The following is a 20,960-nucleotide window of genomic DNA, read 5'->3' as shown; positions in this document are numbered from 1 at the left end:
AACTGTTACAAACATATTGTTTGCTATATGGAATGCAAAAACTTGCTGAAGCTCAGTATCTCAAAATAATTTAGAATACAGATAAAACGTTACAATTCCAAGGAGACGATTTGACAGAAACAGTAGAGTTGGGAGTCGATTTAAAAAAAAAATCAATTCCAAGGTTTGAAGAACTGAGAATCAGCTAAAAAAAATTGTAATCAAGTCATTCAAGAGGTAGCGAACACATGTTACTATGAGCTATTAGATATGCCCGTGTCATTTACATGCACACAAATTATCTCACCCTCGCTTTATCTATGACTAATACAAATCTGGAAAATCTAACATGTAACTAACAAAAATACATTAAAATATTGAACTGTGGGGGCAGCATGGTGGCTCAGTGGTTATTACTGTTGCCTCACAGCAAGAAGGTCACTGGTTAGAGTCCTGACTGGGCAAGTTCTGTGTGGAGTTTGCATGTTTAGTTCCTTATTTGTCAGGCGAGGAGGAGTTATGTTTGTGTGGGTATCTGCTGGTTTCCCCCACAATCCAAAAGTCATGTATTATAGGGGTATAAAGTTTGCATGCGTGTGATTGTGATGGGTGTTTTCCAATGCCGGATTGTGGCTGGAAGGGCACCCGCTGCATAAAACATATGCCGGAATAATTGCCGGTTCATTCCACTTTGGCGACGCCTGATAAATAAGGAACTAAGCTGAATGAAAACGAATGAATGAATGAATAAATGAATGAATGAAGGAATTAATATTACACTGTATACAGAGAAAACAAAACTACAGTAGTTTTTATTCATCTATAACTTGGTACTGTAAATGACCACAGAATAACTGGGATAAACAGTGGCTTGCCATGCATTAAAGCATTATTTTAAATCTTTATAAAATCTTTCAACACATAGCAATCTGCTGTTTTTCCCTCACTAACTGTATACACAAAGTAATTTGCTGTACATGTCTTATAAACTCTATTAACTACAACATGTCTTATGTGATTTGACATTGCAGGTTTTTAGCTCCACTTTGAATATATAAAAAGATATCTAAAGTATGATGTGAATGGGCTTATTTCCTTTTCAACATAATTTCTCCTTTTTCCTAGCTGAAATTGCACCTGCTTTAACATCAACAGATGAACTATTGAGTGTTATAGTTATTTCAGCATACAGCCAGCTTATTCATGGTTTACATTCAATTCAACAACTGTGCACATTCATTTTATAGATAGTATGCACTAAATGATATGCTCGATTGAACCTCATTTTATAGCTTATTCATTAATGGCAAGGTTTGAGAAGAAAGAACTGAAGTAGAATCAAAACAGCAGCGAGGAATCAATTATTGGATTTTGTTCCACTGATTCCAAAATCAGGACTCGTTTCCGGACATTCTGGAATGGAACAGCCCTAAAAAAAAAAAAAAACAGTGGGTTGAAGAGAGCGGTTGCGTCCCCCACCGCCACGACTCTACCTGCTGCCTGTTACTCACACTGACAGCCCCTAATCAAAGCTCTCAATAACAGTCAGCCGGATAATTAGAGCGAGCGTCCACCGAGAATATCTTTGTCCAGAAATACCTAAAATGCTAATGAGTTCCTTTAGGAAGGCGAATGATGAAGGGGGAGGATTTTGGAGGGGGGCTGTGATTAATTGCCCTGGGGCTGCAGAAGAAGAAGGGCTGTAAAGATCCGCTAATGGGAAAAGTGTTCCCCTCACTGCTATGTCGCAGACACAGCTGCAAGAGGCAGATCGCACCTGCGTTGAGGAAAGTGATTAAAAATTCTCCTTTGATTCCGCCCAAATAACACGCTGTCAATCAGAGGTACCTCGCGTGTGACAGGGTAGAGTTCATGCTAATCCATCCTGATTATCAGGGATGCGGGATCGGTGTAACGTATGGCAGAAACTTTCACCTTGGGGCAGCAGACACGTGTCAGGATGAGAGGACGTTTAGCCCGAGAGACAGAGGATTTCGTTGAGCAAGTTTTCATAGCATGTCTCATCTAGTAGATATGTGGGCTAGAAAAGAGGAGATTCTGTAACCTTTTTTTAAATTTTAGGGGGAAAGACATGGTAGGCTACATGCTATAGTATGTATGAATGAATTAATGAAACAATTTAATCAAATAATAATTGTAATTAATTATATAAAATGTAAATATTAAAATGTAATACAAAATAACAAATATAACTAGAATTGTACATTTCCTAAAGGAAATGTGAATGGGGTTTGCGTGGCAAATCGATGGGGTACAAAACGGTAGTAAACTGGCCAATAGAACAACATGCTAATCGAGTTGCTAGCATGATGCTAACATGATTAGCATGTAGCTAGCATGATGCTAATCGTGTTAGCATCATGCTAGCAACATGCTAATCGACTTGCTAGCATCATGCTAATATGATTAGCATGTAGCTAGCATGATGCTAATCATGTTAGCATCATGCTAACAACATGCTAATCGAGTTGCTAGCATCATGCTAACATAATTAGCATGTAGCTAGCATGATGCTAATCGTGTTAGCATCATGCTAGCAACATGCTAATCGACTTGCTAGCATCATGCTAATATGATTAGCATGTAGCTAGCATGATGGTAATCGTGTTAGCATCATGCTAACAACATGCTAATCGAGTTGCTAGCATCATGCTAACATGATTAGCATGTAGCTAGCGTTATGCTAATTGTGTTAGCATGATGCTAGCAACATGCTAATCGAGTTGCTAGCATCATGCTAGCAACAGTGCTAGGGTGCCCTGAGTGGTTGCTAGGTGGTTGCTAAGGCGTTGCTAGGTGGTTGCTAGGGTATTGTAAGTGGTTGCTAAGGCGTTGCTAGGCGGTTGCTAGGGTGTCCTGAGTGGTCGCTAGGCCCTTACTAAGGCGTTACTAGGCAGTTGCTAGATGGTTGCTAGGCGGTTGCTAGGGTAATTTGGGTGGTTGCTAGGCAGTTGCTAGGGTACCCTGGGTGGTTACTAGGCAAGCCTCACATACATGCCTGATGAAATATTTATACTTAGTAAGCATTTCTAGCAAGTTACAGTACTTGGCTAGTCAATATTAGCATGTAGCTAGTCACTGCTAGCATGTGTAGCATATAGGAAGTTCCGTTTGCTAGCATGGGTGAAACGAGCCAATCCCCAAGTGTCTACGATGTTGTGATGCTGAGATATAGCTGTTGATGAATGGTTGCTAGGGTACTCTGTTTTGTTGCTATGGGCGAGGTTACAGAGTGAACTTGAATGTGGTTGGCTGTCCAAGTCAAATGAGCCAACCCCCAAGTCAATAGGACACTGCTAAGCAAAGATATGCATGTAGAGCAGTTATAATGGCAGTCTATGGGACCAGTTTGGGGGCGTGGCTTGTGAGATTCATTTTCATATTGAGATGCTGATTGGTTGTCTGGGTCAGATGAGCCATCCCCCAAGTCAATAGGACACTGCTAAGCAAAGATATGCATGTAGAGCAGTTACAATGGCAGTCTATGGGACCAGTTTGGGGGCGTGGCTTGTGAGCTTCATTATCATATTGAAAAGCTCATTGGTTGTCTGAGTCAGATGAGCCAACCCTTAAGGCTATAGGACACAGTTATGCAAACTTATGCATGTAGACCAGTTAAAATGGCAGTGAATGGAACACTTATGAAGGGTATTTAAATGGATTTGGGGGCGTGGCTTAAGAGCTTCATTATCATAATGAAAAGCTGATTGGTTGTCTGAGTGTAATGAGTCGACCCCCAAGTCTGTATGACACTGCAAAGCAAAGATATGCATCTAGCCCTATTATAATAGAAGTCTATGGGACTCATTTGTGGGCGTGGCTTGTGAGCTTCATTATCATATTGTGATGCTGATTGGTTGCCTGAGTCAAATGAGCCCACCCCCATTTCTCTATGACACTCCTATGTAATGTTATTGATGTGTGACATTTATAATGGAAGTCAATGGGATTTGCAATGGGACGTCCCACCCCATGTTAAGTCAATGGGGCAGTTATTAAGGGTGTTTAAATGGTTTTGGGGGGCGTGGCTTGTGAGCTTCAAAATCATATTGAGATGCTGATTGGTTGCCTCAGTCAAATAAGCCAACCCCTAAGTCTATGACACTGCTATGTAATGTGATTGACAAGTGAGTCAAGAAATGAATGGGAGTCAATGGGCAATGTAAAGTCAATGGGGACCCCTTTGGGACGTCCTAGCACCCCAGGGGTACAACTTATACCCCCTTTTGGGGTATGTTCTCATACAGGCTGCAACCCCCTACAGATGTTGCGAATCCCATATTTCTACGAATTTCACACTTGGCGCTATAACGCTTCAAAGGTCGTCCCATTTCGCGGGGGCGTTAGTGCTCTTCTAGAAAAATGAATGGGAGTCAATGGGGCCCATGTAAGTCAATGGGAAAACTTTGGGACGTCCTAGAGCCCCAGGGGTGCAACTTATACCCCCTTGCGGGGTATGTTCTCACTTAGGCTGCAACCCCCTACAGATGTTGTGAATCCCATATTTATAGGAAATTCATACTCGGCGCTGTGATTCGTCAAAGTTCGGCTCAATGTTAAGTCTATGGGATTTTTGGGGGGGTTTTTTGGCCCCTGCGGGGCCAAAAAACCCCCCACCCCTTATAAAAGTCATAGCACACCATTCCCGATAAGACCGCACGATTTGACCCCACTTTCAAGGGTCTGGGACGAAAGCTGCGGGACAAGTTACGCGCCGAAAAATGGTACGGAAGAAGGAAGAAGAAGAAAAAAATAATAATAAGCAAAAGAGCATAGTAAGAATGGACTTTGCCTATGGCAAACCCCATTAATTACCTAATATAACCATTCTGAGCCAAATATTGAGAAAGAACCAAATCTTCTACCACAGCAATGCTAATGACACTCAGATCTACTTAGCTTTACTGCCCATTTCAGCCCCATTGACACCCTCTGCCAATGCATTGATGAAATGTACAGCTGGATGTGCCAAAACTTTCTTCAGTTAAACAAAGAGAAAACTGAAGTCATTGCATTTGGGAACAGATATGAGGTTCTCAAGATGAATGCGTACCTTGGCTCTTGGGGTCAAACAACAAAAAATAAGATCAAGAATCTTGGTATCATTCTGGAGTCCGATCTGAATTTCAAGAGTCAGGTCAAAGCAGTAACTAAATCATCACACTATCATCTCAGAAACATTGCAAGAATTAGATGCTTAGTTTCTATTGAGGATTTAGATAAACTTGTTCATGCTTTTATCAGCAGCAGGGTAGATTACTGTAATGAACTCCTTACTGGCCTTCCCAAAAGACAGTCAGACAGTTGGAGCTCATCCAGAACGCTGCAGCCAGGATTCTGACCAGAACCAGGAATTTAGATCACATTACACCTGTTCTCAGGTCTTTACACTGGCTCCTAGTTAAATTCAGATTAGATTTTAAAGTATTACTACTTGTCGATAAATCACTAAATGGCCTAGGACTTCAATACATTACAGACATGCTTACTGAATACAAACCTAACAGATCCCTCAGATTTTTAGGATTAAATAAACTAGAAATTCCAAGAGCTAATTCAAAGCAGAGTGAATCCGCCTTCATACCACTCCCCCCGCTGCTGGAATCAGCTTTCAGAAATGATCAGATGTGCTCCAACATTAGGCACGCTCAAATCAAGACTGAAAACACATCTGTTTAGCTGTGCCTTTACTGAATGACAACTGTGCTAGGATCGACAGATCACACGATTATGTCTTTCTTTTCTTTTCCTTTCATTTATAACCTGTTTTTAATCTGTTTTAATCACTTTTATTATTTGTTTTTATTTTCTTGTCTCTTTTATTCCTGTTTATGTAAAGCACTATAAATTGAGACAGTGTGTGAAATGTGCTTTATAAATAAACTTGCTTTGCCTATTTATTATAATATATTATTGACATTAACACTTACCAACCCACCAAATGCGGGTAGATTTCAGCTGTGTTATACAGCCACTCCCACAAGTCGCTTTTGGCCGGTTGAAAATAATTTTTACATTGCCAGAGCTGGCTCATCACTAAGATTAGAACTTTAGTTTAAAACTGTATGTCACTATGCATGCAAATGCGATCAGCAAAACTGATAACTGTTCATGCGAGCAAAGAACATACTATTGCCTCTCCATTTATGTATAGTTAACTGGTGATATGCAACCTACCCCCCTTTGATTTTTTTTTCTCTTTTTTTTTATATTTCCCAAATTGTTTGGTATTGACTATAATAAAAGCAGTTTTAAATTTTTTAAACACCATTTTAAGGACAAAATTATTAGCCTCTTTTATCTTTAATATTTTAACTGTGGTCCCTAATTAGCATGATTTTGTTAATGCTTACATTGTACAACTTTGGAAACGCTGCATCTCCTGCTGTTACTGCCATACAGCAATTTCCATTGACATTACTGGTCATTGTGTTGAAACATTATACATTTATAGCTGCAATATGACAAGCAAATAGAAGAAAATACGAGACCTTGAGAACAAAGGTAATAAGTCATCTGCCTTGTCAGATTCAGAACGCAATTCAACCCTTCACATAGACTTGTGGGTGATTCCATAACAAAGAGTCAATGGTTCCATTATGGTTTTATAATCTCTTCTTCAGCAAAGCACAAAGAAATAGAAATCCAACTGAATCCAATAAAACCCCTAACAAGCTATTTATAGCACCAAGCTCTAAGTCATTGTCATTGGTGCGTTCAAACCAATAGAGATTGCACTGTATGTCCTGGCTGTCACTATAAGTAAATCACAAATGTACAGCTCACACAACACGTGTGGCCAAAGATATCCAAACGCATCGCGTATTAGCTTATCAACGTGGGACAAATTACTTTGACAGTGAGCTAGTTGGATAACGCGGCCTTCCAGCCTCAACCTACAAACCTTTGGCTACCAGAGCTGAAAGCATTCAAACAGAACCACAACATCATTCTGACATAAGCTGATTCCATTTCACATTAGGTAAATGTCAAATTTTAACACAAAGATGCATTTAATGTGCATAAAAATCTTAAAAGATGCACTAAAATGCAAAATAAAGTAGATCACATATTCATGCAAATAAAGCACAATTATCAAATAAATTCCACAAAAGAACACGTAACTGCGTAGCTTCACTAAACAGTGGACCAATCTCAATGCGCACTCATAGATCAATGCGCAATCATAGATCATAGATGTTGTTTCAGTCGCTCTGGAACACCTCAACCGAAGTCTGTTATCAACATGATATGGTTAAATGAGCTCCCAGATGACTTCTTTCCAAACATCAGGGATCCGGCTCCGAACGCAAGATAACATGACATGATTTGTGTGTGTCGTCTGCATGCTTGAAGGCGAAAGTCATTTATAATGTAGTGTTTTCTCCCATTCGCAGCAACTTCCATTTTTATTATTAATAACTTATGGATGTTTTCTGGGAAGTGATCATTTTATCCTTCTAAAACATGGCATGGAAATAATGCTTTATTCGTAAATTATTAAAGCAATCTTTAATATATTTTTTTGTACTAAATAAAGTCAAAACATGGAGCGCAACCATATATTGTTGATGATAACGGAGCTTTATAAGCAATATTTCGATTTTTTGTTAAAGTCACAACATACACAAATGTAGCTATTGTCAAATTATTGTATTAAAAATTTTATTACGTTCTAAATAATTCATATTGGATAAAGGAATAGGGAAGAATTGTGTAATCTGTACAGGGCTTAGGGTAAATTCAAAACTTTGTATCATAATATAGCCATTGATGGAAACCTAGCTGTATTTCACAAAATATGTAATATTCAAAATTTAAGTACAAATTAAATTCGTAATATTGGATGCAAACATTATTGTCAACTAAACTGATGTCATTAAACCAAATGAATTATGTATTTCCATTCATTTTTTTCTACCAGTTAGAGTAGCAAGGTTTACCGGTATCGTGATACTATGGCTCCAAAATACTGGCAGTGCCACTGTAGTTTGTAAACGGTAGTATCGTCATTAACGTTCTATCTACTATACATAATGTTGCATGTGGAAAATTCATTAAAATAGATAACAATAGACCATTTTATTTGAATTGTCTGTGAAGCCCTTTAAGGTTGCAAAAGTGTTTAGGATTTAGACCTTTTATGGTAGCCTATTGCACGTTTTCTGACATTTCAGTTTGAACACACATCTGAATCAGTTCATTTCTGTTCCTGTCAATATGATTTAGTAGCTACAACAACCGCAATTATCTCTTAAAAAGAATGACTCAGGTAGGACTAAAAAAATAAGCAATAGATGAAAAACCCAAAAGACCAACAGGAAACATTAAAACAATTTTTAACCACTTCATATAGTCTTATTTTGTTGGGAAAATATACTTTTTGTAACTAATTTCATTTTGTATAATTTGTATCTTTATTTTAATGTATTTTTTGTTGGTCAGTTATCTACAAAATAGTTTTAATGAAGTGATGTGCAAATACTTTTGTTTCAATAATAAGGGAATTATGAATTCAATTCAAGTAAGCCTATTATAACATATAAATAGTATTTCTAACAATTTTGGTTATTTCATAGATTTGAGTTATGAATTACAGTATCACACTTGGTATCACGACACTTCAGCTAGTATAGTAACATGAATTAACTGTATCATGAAAACCCTACTATCAGTTAAAACTTGCAGCATTTCGGCAATTACTGTGAATGTAATGTGGGTTTTATTCGTAAATTATTATAAGATTTTTTCTATTTTTCATTCAATTTAAATTAACAGCTTTGGATGCAAACATCGCAATTGTTGAAGACAACAAGGCTTTATTCACATTATTTATTCAACATTTCAATTGTTCATAAACTCGCAACATTCGCAAATGTAGCTGTTGTCAAATTTTAAAATTATACATTTGTTTTATGTACTGGATCATTAATATCAGATAAAACACTACAACCATGACATACTACATGAGAAACAAATTGTTGCATGCATCCTGATGTGTACTTTTTTTTTTTACCCATGACACCCTATGTCAAGCAATCGGAAAACAAGCTATACAGGGTTTAAGGTAAATTCAAAACTTTGTATATTTATATAGCTATTCATAAATGTAAACGTGGCTTTATTACAAAAAAAAGATTTGGTATTCAAAATTTTTGTGCCAATTTAATTAATAGATTTGGATGCAAACATTATTGTCATTGAAAACAATGGCATTAATCACAAATGTATCATGTAATACCAGTTTTCTGTACCAGTTAAAATGAGCAACATTGGTAGCAAGCATAACAGCTGTCAATAGAATTTGGGTTTTATTCTCAAGTTATTTAAAAGATATTACATTTATTAATTTAATTTAATTTAACAGCTTTGAATGCAAACATAGCAACTGTTGAAGGAAATGGCTTTAATCTCATTATTTATTTAATGTTCCATTTTTTTTTTGTTAAAGTTGCAACATTTAAAAATTTAGCTATTGTTAATTTATTATGTTATATATTTTATAACATACAAGATAATTAATATCAGGTGAAACACTATAACCATGACACACAGGAAAAAATAGCTGAGACGTTCATCACTATGTCCACTTGTTTATCACCATGACACCATAAATTAAGCAATCTGGAAAAATTGTGTAATCTGAATGAAAATAAAACAAAACAAAAAAAAAAATCTGAAAAAATACGTTTTGTGTAATAACAATGAAATAACACAAGGAGAAAGTACTGAACTACTGATGTGTATTTAATACTTTTTATAAGAAGCATTTTTATGATGTCTGCTTAAAGACGCCTCTCTTAGGGAGAATGAAGTCACATGCATTGCTCAGGTGTTTTTCACAGACTTCAACAGTGTGTAAAAATCTTGATGGTTCTGTGAGTCTCGTTAATCAAATCTGATCTTTATTTTGTATTTTATATTCGATTCAAGTCAGGTGATTGACTGGGCCATTCAATCAGCTTTAATTTCTTTCTTTGAAACCATTTGAAAGTTTTCTTGGCTGTGTTTTGCTGTGTGTCTTGCTGAAATGTCCACCCTGGCTTCATCTTCATCATCCTGCTAATGTAGATGATGGACTGAAACAGCTAATATTAATTTACACTGATGAAAAGCAGATGGTTGCTGAAGAAATACTGAGGGATTACAGCTGCTGTCTGGGCATTCACTGCCTTTCTACACCTCCCTTTCTTCATGTGTTCAATATTTTTTCCCTCTCTCATTTCATTTTATTACACATAACTTAATTTGTAATCAAATTAGTTTAGTTTTATATGGATTTCTGTGGTTGTTAGCAACATCTGGTGAAAATTTCAAGTCAACAGCATCTTTATAAATATGTTTTCTGAAAAAAATGGAGGGGAGTTTTATACTTATTTTCCCCGCTGTATCTACTCATCAATGGAAATGTGGCTTTATTTCACAAAATATTTGATATTCAAAATTTCAGTACAATTTAAATTCACATTTGCATGTAAACATAGCTGCCACACATACATTTCCGTACTCTATTCATTCAGATTAAAAAAAAAGTCTCTACTGATAAGTCCCTTATTAAAATTACCGAGCTGCTTATTCATGTGTGAACATTTAAAGTGATTGATGGCGCAGCAGTTTTAAGAGCGCTCCAATTAGACAGTATACACACACACACACACGAACACGAACACACGTCTATGATTAAAACAAGGCAATGAGTGTATTACGTCCTGCGGTGGGCCTGATCTGCTCTAAATGCCTAACTACTGTTGAAAGGTCATAATTACAATCATTATCACAGGAGCAAGAAATGTGTTCATGTATTCAATCAAGAGAAAAAAAAAGATGATTTACCCTAAAAGAGCCAGAACTTCAGTCTGTGCTCTGTAGATCATCCGCAAATCACATGCTGCAGAGGTGTTTGATGAAATGACAGCAATTTGTCGTCAAATATCAAAGAATACAGGAATGCTTGGGTTCAAAACAAGTTATGCTTTAGCTTAAAAGCACACATTACTGGGAAAAAAGTAATGCTTTCAATGATTCATATGACATTCTCTTGTCTATTGTTACCTCGGTTGAAGGCACAAAAACGTACATTTACATATACTTGTATAACTTACATTTACATTTACTTAGCAGAGGTTTTTATATAAAAGGACTTAAAGGCGAGGCAAAAAGAAACAATCATCAGAGAGTAGCATGTAAATGCTACGACAAGTCTAGTTTTTTTGTCATAACATAACATAACATAAGATAACATAAGTTTACCAGCTTTTTGTATAAATCAGCTTTTTATGCAAACATGGCTGTTGCTGATGGAAAATATGACTCATTCTCCAAATATGTTTGCTAAATTTATGTTTCTCTTTTAAATCAATATATAATATAATAAATACATTTTATATATGTAAAGCTGTAATGTAGTGAAACCCGCAGTGGGTCTATTAAGAGGCGTGAGAGGCCTGACACCACAAATAAACCTAAACAAATCTAAAAATCTAAATCTAAAAATCATCTAAAAAACAATGGCCTTTCCAAGAAGTGTAAAAAATTATGTTATTTCTTTAAAGGATGTAAAAGTGCATCCAGTGCAAAAAATAAAAATAAAAATAAAAAGTAAAAAATAAATTAAAAAAATAAATAAATAAAATAAATAATTAATTAATTAATTTTAAAAAATAACTAAAAAAAGTAAAAAAAAATTGTGCATATATATATATATATATATATATATATATATATATATATATATATATATATATATATATATATATATATATATATATATATATATAATCATCCAAATCGTAGCTTCAGCACATTCAGAAATAACAGTTTGTTGGCAAAAGCCTTTAAACGGCATTTGCCTTTGACAGCAAAAGCCGCTATATCACGAGAACCATTCAGAAGGCTCAAATCGAATCATATGTTTTCAATATAGCAGCGCAATGACACGCTGACTTTATGAGGCGTGTTTTATTTGTTTTATTCTGCTTCCGATTTCGATTTTAAAAGATGGAGTTTGATGAACTGGATGAGCCTGTCCCACTGTCAGTGAATGGCAAATGAAAACATCCCTTACCTCAAAACTCTTTGCATTATAAGAAAAAGAAAACAATGTACAGTCGGAAGTGTAACAGGCATTCATAATGTTTGTTTGCGCAGCAGTGCTACTTGAATGAGTCCGAGTTACTATACATTAATGGCAACATCGTTTCATAAAAGACAGAGTTAAGATGCCATTTTTATAAACAAGAGATAAAAAAATAGACAAAGACCTTGAGAATGAATAAATGACAGCTTCTAAAATTGTCTGAGAGCTGAGAGGCATCACCTTTTCACCCAGTAGGCCCACCTTGTGATTTATCTGCTAATGTAAGCTATTAAAAAAAATTAATTTAATGCATAAAACTACACATTTATATTAGCCTACTTCATATTACTTATACATTTGATAAGCTTTTTATATTATTGGAAAAAGTACAGATATTGTTGTTTCACAATGTTTTAAACTACAATATTTGAATCTACCAAGCTTAGTTTACAATGTTTACATTGCTCTACTTGCATTAAATCTAAATCCCAAATATCAGAAATGACAACTGATTGTTAGGATTTAATTAATGTCAGTTTTAATGTTATTGATTAAAACATTTACTTGAAAGATTTCATTCATGCTTATTCCCTGGTTTACCACAGTGGAATGAACCGCCACTTACTTGACAGATGTATTTTTAATTTTAGGTGGCTTGAGTATGCGTTTTATGTTTGGAAAAAATATTTCTAATCTTTAGTATTTTTTCAACCAAATACACTGTCTTGTCTCAATAGGTGGATTTAGAGGTTTTCGCAAAAAAAGCACAAGTGGGTTTAGCTGACGCAAAAGAAATCTACCTTGTTAAAAACCAAAGAATTGTCTAAAGTGACATTTATGAAAAAAAAGGTCAATTTACTAGCTAATAAACTTTTCATTACATGTAAAAATGAAACTTCTAAGCCTAATTATAGGAGCCTGACAGAAAATGCTCATTTACAGGAAAAGAGGTCTGATAGATTTAGAGAGTTTTGCATTCGAACTCTTTTATATATATATATATATATATATATATATATATATATATATATATATATATATATATATATATATACAGTGTCCAATGTCCCAAAAAGTATGAACAATACAAGAACAGTACAAGAAATATCCAAAAATAAACAAAGTATCAAATCAATAAAGCAAATATATTCACGAAAATCTACTACTCAAAACGATCAAATCAAAAGCGGTAACCACTGTATACACGTATCAAAATATTTACTTATAAAAGAAAATGCTCACAGCTCTGCCACACTACGCTCGCTAGCAAGGTGAAACTGAAACCAAAATCCTGGCCTTGGTCCATCATGGCTTTTTAACCATCCCCATTTCAGAATTGGCTTCATCATTCTGTCTCCTCTTCACCATTATCTGAATTTTTCCTACAAGTAAAATTTGTAATTTTGGATGCAAACATTACTGTTGATGTAAGTGGTGCTTTGTTCACAAATGTTTCATGCGAAATTCCAAAAGACCCCAGTTAGTGCCCTGTGTACAATACGCAGACCACAACCTTTGGAGGCATTTAATGAAATGACAGCAAATTATCATCAAATAACAAAGGATAAAGGAATGTTCGGGTTTAAAACAAGTTAAGCTTCAGCTTAAAGCACACATTACTCCGAACAAAGCAACACTTTCAATGATTCAGTCGACATTCTCTTATCTATTGTTCCCGCTGTTCAACTTTTCTTCAGGACTCAGCTGGAATGAACCTGAAAATACAGCTGTGGACGGCAAACGTTATCAGATAGAATACTGGAGTCCGCTAATCTGATGGTTCGCGGCACAATGGGTTTATAATAGAGACGATGACAGCTCGCTGTTTTTGTAAAGATGGGGGATGAGGAACTGAATGGGGCATTAAGGTCTATTCTTGATTCCATTCTCCGAGCTCCTGACAACATTTGCATCACAAAAAGCTCAATCACGGCCTAATTTTTTTCCGTCTGAGGTGGTAATGATAGAGCGCCTCTCCGAAAGCTGTGTTAGGTGACAGATGCTTTTCATATTACGGCGCAAAACTCTTTGTCTGGCTTGCCGGCGCTCCATCAGGCAGCATAAACACTCTCCGAGCTCTTTAACGCGTCTCGGCTCTGTCATTAGTCTGGATTGACAGCTGCTTCGGTAATGCAGTGCTAGGGGTTGCTGACCTCTCCTGTCCTCATCCCCTACACCATCAGGCAGATCTGTGACCTGTGAAATTACTCCAGCTATCAAATCTCACCCAATCAGTGGCAGACCGGCACACACTCACACACGTGTGTTATATTACTTTAGTGGCGGAAAGAGCAATATGGATGATGCGCAATCTGATAGTTTCATTGGGCCTCATTCACGTGCATGTGTGATCACATATGGGTCCTCAAAGGCTGTCACGCAACCTTCAGCAGGTAAAATCGTGTGTCATTTTTTCTTATTCATATTTGTTTATTCATTAATCAGGATTTGGTGAATGATGGTTTGGTGTTAAGCGAAATGCATGCTTAAGTATATAGAAAAAAAATAAATAATAAAATGGTTCATTAAAATGTCTTGTTGCTGTAGTTTTTTTTCACTACTTCTACTACACTGTAAAAACTGATGGGTTCCACACAATTCCTCCTTGTTGTCACAACACAAATCAGTTAAGTTAACTTAATAGTTTTAATTATTATTATTTTTTTTTTTTACAAATTTAAGTGGACTGAACATGAAACAACAAAGTTGCCCCAACAAAAGCTTAAAAATTGTGTTGTTTCAACTAATATTTGATTAGTATTTTTTGAATGTGCGACAACTGCTACTATTACTACTACTACGATGTTGACGGATGCCTAACACTACTACTACGAAGACAACATACAACTACTGCTACAACAAAGACGACTACTATGACGACGAAAATGACGACTACGTATTATTATTATTATTATTAATATGTATAACCAGCCCAATCTGATGAGGAATTGTAGCTATTTTACGTATTGGCTGAGAAGTGGCTAATTCGTACAAATTCATATAATTTCATTCGTATGATTTTTAAAAGGAGGCTTGCCTCAAACCCCACCCTCATTGGTGGATGACCAAATTGTACTAAAGTGTATGAAATCAGATTGCAACTTTTAATCATTATCACTACTACTATACTGAAAAAAATTATGTTAGCGAAATTGTTGCAAATAATTTATATGTGTTAAACTTAAATTGTTTGTTTAAATTCAGCCCAAATAAAATGTCCACAACCACTTAACTTAAAAAGTAGTGAATGCGAGGAATCATCTTTGAATATTTTTTTTTTCATTGTACACTGTAAAAACTGCTGGGTTTCACACATTTCCTTCATGTTGTACCAACACAAATTGATTAAGTTAACTTAATTGTTTTTACAAATTTAAGTGGAGTGAACATAAAACAATTATGTTGTCCCAACAAAAACTTAAAATTGTCATTTCAAATTATTTTAAATAAGTTGTTTGAACAAGCAACAGAGCACTTTTTTGAATGAATGATGACGACGATCACCACAACTGCGACAATGACTACTAAGACGACGACTATGACAATGACAACAAATACTACTATGACTACGACGACAATTATAACTATGACTGCTACTACTATGACTACAACTATTACGACTACGATTATGAAGACTATAATGACGATGACTACTACTACACAAATTTTTATCTGTTTTTATCTGTTTTTAACTACTTTTATTATTTGCTTTTATTTACCTATATTTGTCCCTTTTATTCCTGTTGTAAAGCACTTTGAATTGCCACTGTGTAGGAAACGTGTTATATAAATAAACTTGCCTTGCCTTGCCTTACGACTACTACTACATTGACAACTACTACTACTACGTAAAAACTACTACTACGACTACTACAACATTGATGACGATGACTAAGAATTATTGTTATTATTATGTATAACCAATCCAAACTGAGGAGAAATTGTAACTATTTTAAATATTGGCAGAAAAGGGGCTAATTCATACATATTCATACAATTTCATTCATTAATTAATTTATTTGTTTTCTTTAGAGCTTAGTCCCTTAATTATTCTGGGATCTCCACAGTGGAATTAACCGACAACATTTCCAGCATATGTTTTACGCAGCGGATGCTTCCAGCTGCAACACATCCATTTACATCCATACACACTCATTCACACACATGCACTACGGGCAATTTAGCCAACCCAATTTTCCTGTACCGCATGTCTTTGGACTTGTGGGGGGAACCAGAGCACCCAGAGGAAACCCACGCAAACACAGGTAGAACATGCAAACTCCACACAGAAACGCCAACTGACCCAGCCTAGGCTCGAACCAGTGACCTTCTTGATGTGAAGCAAACGTGCTACCCACTGCGCCACCATGCAGCAACATACAATTTTATTTGTATGACAAACACAATTTTTTTAAAAGGAAATGTGCCACGAAACTATACCTTCATTGGGGGATGACCAAATCATACAAAAATGTAAGAAATGAGATGCACAAATGAATATAAAATACTCTAAATAAAAAAGTTACGAATTGCCATGAAATTGCATTGGTATAACTTTTTTCTACTTTTACAAAACACATTTATAAAAGAAGTGATAATATGTAGCAACTATTGTAACTAGACATAAATTACTCAAACCTCAACCAAAATATAAATAGCATTCCAATTCCTGACTGAAAGCATTGACAGTGCAGCAGTCGGTACCTTCAAAACTTTCGCAAACCTACAATAATGACTTTCTTTTACTGACTGTATCTGATGAATGAAACTTTTAAAACCTCATAATTATGTTGTAATGGCACCGAATTAAAAGGAACAAAATTACTGTACTTTCTCCTAATAAGAGAGTGTAAAGCTGATCTGAACCTCCAACATTAATATTGACCATTTGGACTAAATCAAACCAAAAGCCACCATTAGCGTTTCGCACAAATAATAGGAACCAGGAGGAAACGTCAAGAGCCTTAATGTTAATATTTGTGACACTGAATATTCATGGTCCCTCCCAAAACTCGCATCCAATTACATGTTTGTATTATCGATGTTCATGCAGCCGGCATGAATATGCATGGTCCTTTTGTTTCAGAGGCTGTCAGTCTAATCCACTGGGGAAGAGAAAATGCAAAAGATCTGTAGAGGAAATTATCACTCAATAGTGACCAAAACACCTGTTGCAAGACATTGTATTTTTTAACACACACAATAGGAGCTTTGAAGTGCACACAATGGTGACAACATTCTCAATAAGTTGGCAAATTTGGATAAGGTTCAGTGGCACTATTCTAATGACAACCAATATTAGCAGTTTCATTATCAACCAAAAGCAGCTAACATGAATTTCTTGTTTTCAATAGAGATGATTCAAACAATCTGAAATAATACCCAATATAATAACACAATGTCCAACCAAACAGTGACAACTTTTTCCCCCATACTCTTTAAGCCAACATTTGTGTTATCTATGACCTTTCCGAAGACATTATCTTCCCAGCTAGCGTGATAATTCAAAGTGATAAAAGCATATTCAAAGGCATTCTGTCATAGCACATTTGTATTCTGTAGAAGTAGGGCAGAAAATCACTGATATAAATACTGTCATACATATTTATTCCAATGAATATTCATGATGCATGTTATTTGTTGAAGATAAGATTGTAAGGTCAATTATCTCAGTGTGGAAAACACTAGGGTACAAACTATTTCCGGTGCTAGACGAAGCATGCTGTGAATGTGTGAATGGGATATAAACGCTTACATCTGGTGACAACTCCTTCCAGTCGAATGATGTTAGGGTGGTCGAACTGGCCCATAATGCTGGCCTCGCTCAGAAAGTCGCGTCTCTGGTGTTCTGAATATCCAGCTTTCAGACTCTTGATGGCCACCTGGATCTCTCTTTTACTGGGCAGACGCAGACGGCCACTGCAGACCTCGCCGAACTCACCTGATAGGAAAACAAGAGCCTGTCAGCTAACTCAATTTCCCCCCAATCCTTCATTTTATTTCAGTACGTTCGCCTGGTGAGCTGTTCAGATGGTAAACACAACTGTAGCACATTCTTGAATTGCTATGTTGGCTTGAGAAATGTTGTCAGTATGGCAAATAAAAAAAATGGACACTATACAAACACAATTAATCTGTCAAAATGCTATAACATGCTAGCCATGTGTTAAAATATGCAAGTCTGTGGATACAAACATTTAGAATACAGACCAAATCATGTAAACAACAAATCCTTGCTGAAAAATCCAGCTTCAACCAGCCTAAGCTGGTTTTAGAGGGGTTTTGGCCATTTCCAGGCTGGTTTCCAGCCATTTCCAGCCTGGTCTTAGCTGGTCAGGCTGGGAGATGACCAGCTAAAACCAGCTTGACCAGCCTAGCCAGGCTGGGAGCCCAGCCAAAACCAGCTATGTCCAGCTTAAACCAGGCTGGTCAAGCTGGTTTTAGCTAGATTTAGCTGGTCATTTTCCAGCCTGACCAGCTAAGACCAGACTGAAAATGGCTGGAAACCAGCCTGGAAGTGGCCAAAACCCCTCTAAAACCAGCCTGGTCAACCAGCTAAAACCAGCCTAGGCTGGTTTAAGCTGGATTTTTAAGCAGGGCTGCTAAAACATGTTAGCAATATAAATCATGTAACAACATTCTTACTGGTCATAAGTAGGGCTAGTTGTGTTTATTCATGCTAGAAACAAGCTAGCATCATGTTAATTCTTACCAGCAACATGCTAAAACATAACAACAGTGAGTTTATTCATACCAGAAACATGTTAGCATCATGCTACAAACATAATAAACTTCAAGCAGCATGTAAACAAAAGGATAAATCAAGATAGCAAAATGCTATCATTGAGCTAATACACACTAGCAACGTGGTCATCATGCTAGTAAAATGTTGAAACAAGTGTATGCTGTTCTGTTCCTATAGGGCTAGCATCATGCAGTTTAGCTCCAACAAACTTGCCTATAAACATTTCTAGTGAGTCAGAAGACTATGATTAGGGAGTTCAAGTAGGGCTAAACAACATAGAAACATACTAGCAAGATTAGATAAGTCATGCAGGCAACATGCTAGCAATTTACTATATAATGCTAAATTTACTGAATCAGGTTAACATCAAAAGTGGTCATTAAACTTTAGTCTTGTAGTTTATTTTGACCTACCAGCCCCAATGACTCTTTCAATCCGAATGTTGGAGACTTCAATCTCTTTGGCGAAGTCTCGCACTGCCTGGTTCGGGTCTTCATATGTATGGGGGTGAATGTACGTACGGGTTTCAGGAAGTTTGACTGCAATTCAAGAAAACGGTAGGATTGAGGATAACGGTTGGGTTGTTTTACAGTCACTTTAGTTACCTAGACAGAACCATCCATTTTCCTAAAAGGAGGGGAGTGCCACATTTTCAACCTCATTAAACATTGTCTTTGGCAGGCAAGAAAAGTGTCATTAGAAAAAAACACACATTAGGCAACTAGAGCGATCAGAGGCATCATTTATCAGCATGAGAGACTCTACGAGTTCACTAACCAGCAATTTGCAGGAAAAAAACATGCATTTTTTATATCCACCCATCCAGCCAGAACAAATTATGTTCACAGTTTGACAGGCCAAAACAATGCAGACCATACATTTGACCAGATTTCTTAAATTATTTTTTAAACAAACTACATTAGATGTCTTAAAATGTTTAGCCGGATATATTTTTCATTCACTGAATTTTCCTTAGGCTTAGTCTCTGATTTATCAGAGGTCACCACAGTGGAATGAACCGACAACTATTACAGCATATTTTCTTACGCAACGTATGCCCTTCCAGCTGCAGCCCAGTGCTGGGAAACACCCATAAACTCACATTCACACACTATGGCCAATTTAATTTATTCAAGTTACCTATAGTGCATGTTTTTGGCCTGTGGGAGAAACCAGAGCACCCGGGGGAAACCCACGCCAACACAGGGAGAACATGCAAACTCAGAAATATGAACTGGCTAAACCAGGACTCAAACCAGCAACCTTCTTCCTTTGAGGCGAGAGTGCTAACCACTGAGCCACCGTGATATATTTTTATTTGAGTTTTTTCCAAGACAAAAAAACTGTACACCTTACCTCGTCCATGCTGAAACTGCATTTTCTCCTCCTCAGGGTCTTGCTTTGCTTTAATATATCCACAGCGCCTGGAACAATAGGATAAGCACAATTAAAATAGAAGGACACAATGGAATACTAGCTTTCTCTCACATTAATTCAACCAACCAATTCCCCAAGACAAGAAAAAGTTGATGACTGCAGATTCAATTCAACAGCGTGCATTGTATGATCACATATATCATCTTTTTACAGTGTAGTTTAACCATAATACTGTATGTCTACAGAGTACCGTTTTTCCACCTCATAAAGGATTTCACTGCTCTAATCCGCTCTTTAGCACCGAGAAAATTCAATCCTGTCACCTCTGACTTTATCATTAACTACATCATTCCTCTCACAGTGGGGTCATGAATAAGAAAATGCCCTAGATAATGAATATTCCAATACACTGGGGAGGAAAGGTGGCCAATGTAGGACTGATAATTATGTTCATTATTCATTTAATCCTCTTAGTGACACGTTCACGCATTCCCTTTTCTGTCATGTCTTTAACAAAAAAAAAAACGTATTGGCAAAAGTGTAGTCACAGGCATTCTAGCCATAGTAATTATACAGCATGCTGAAATATGGAGAATGGCAGCAGAATGTCTACAATCTGGCATCTGATGAGAACCAGGTGGAAAGAGCCATCCTCAATGGGTTTCTAGAGGACGTTGGCTCAATAATGTGGGTGAATATCCACTTATGAATAGAAATGTGTGGTGGAGTCTCTATTGAGCTTGTAGCTGATGACAAAATACA

General features: G+C 36.4%; 1 protein-coding gene across 2 annotated transcripts in view; it reads right to left on the bottom strand.

Moving 5' to 3' along the window:
• Positions 1-20,960, bottom strand: part of ek1 (eph-like kinase 1) — a 135,054-nt gene that overhangs the window by 17,892 nt on the left and 96,202 nt on the right. For both annotated transcript variants that reach the window (NM_131095.1, XM_087308122.1), the window contains 3 exon segments: positions 17,832-18,017; positions 19,235-19,360; positions 20,178-20,245. In NM_131095.1, the coding sequence (NP_571170.1) occupies positions 17,832-18,017; positions 19,235-19,360; positions 20,178-20,245 (380 nt within the window).

This window comes from Danio rerio, chromosome 24 (assembly GCF_052040795.2).
Source record: "Danio rerio strain M-AB ecotype USA chromosome 24, GRCz13ab, whole genome shotgun sequence".
In the NCBI taxonomy this organism is placed as follows: domain Eukaryota; kingdom Metazoa; phylum Chordata; class Actinopteri; order Cypriniformes; family Danionidae; genus Danio; species Danio rerio.
This window is presented reverse-complemented; position numbering and strand designations above follow the sequence as displayed.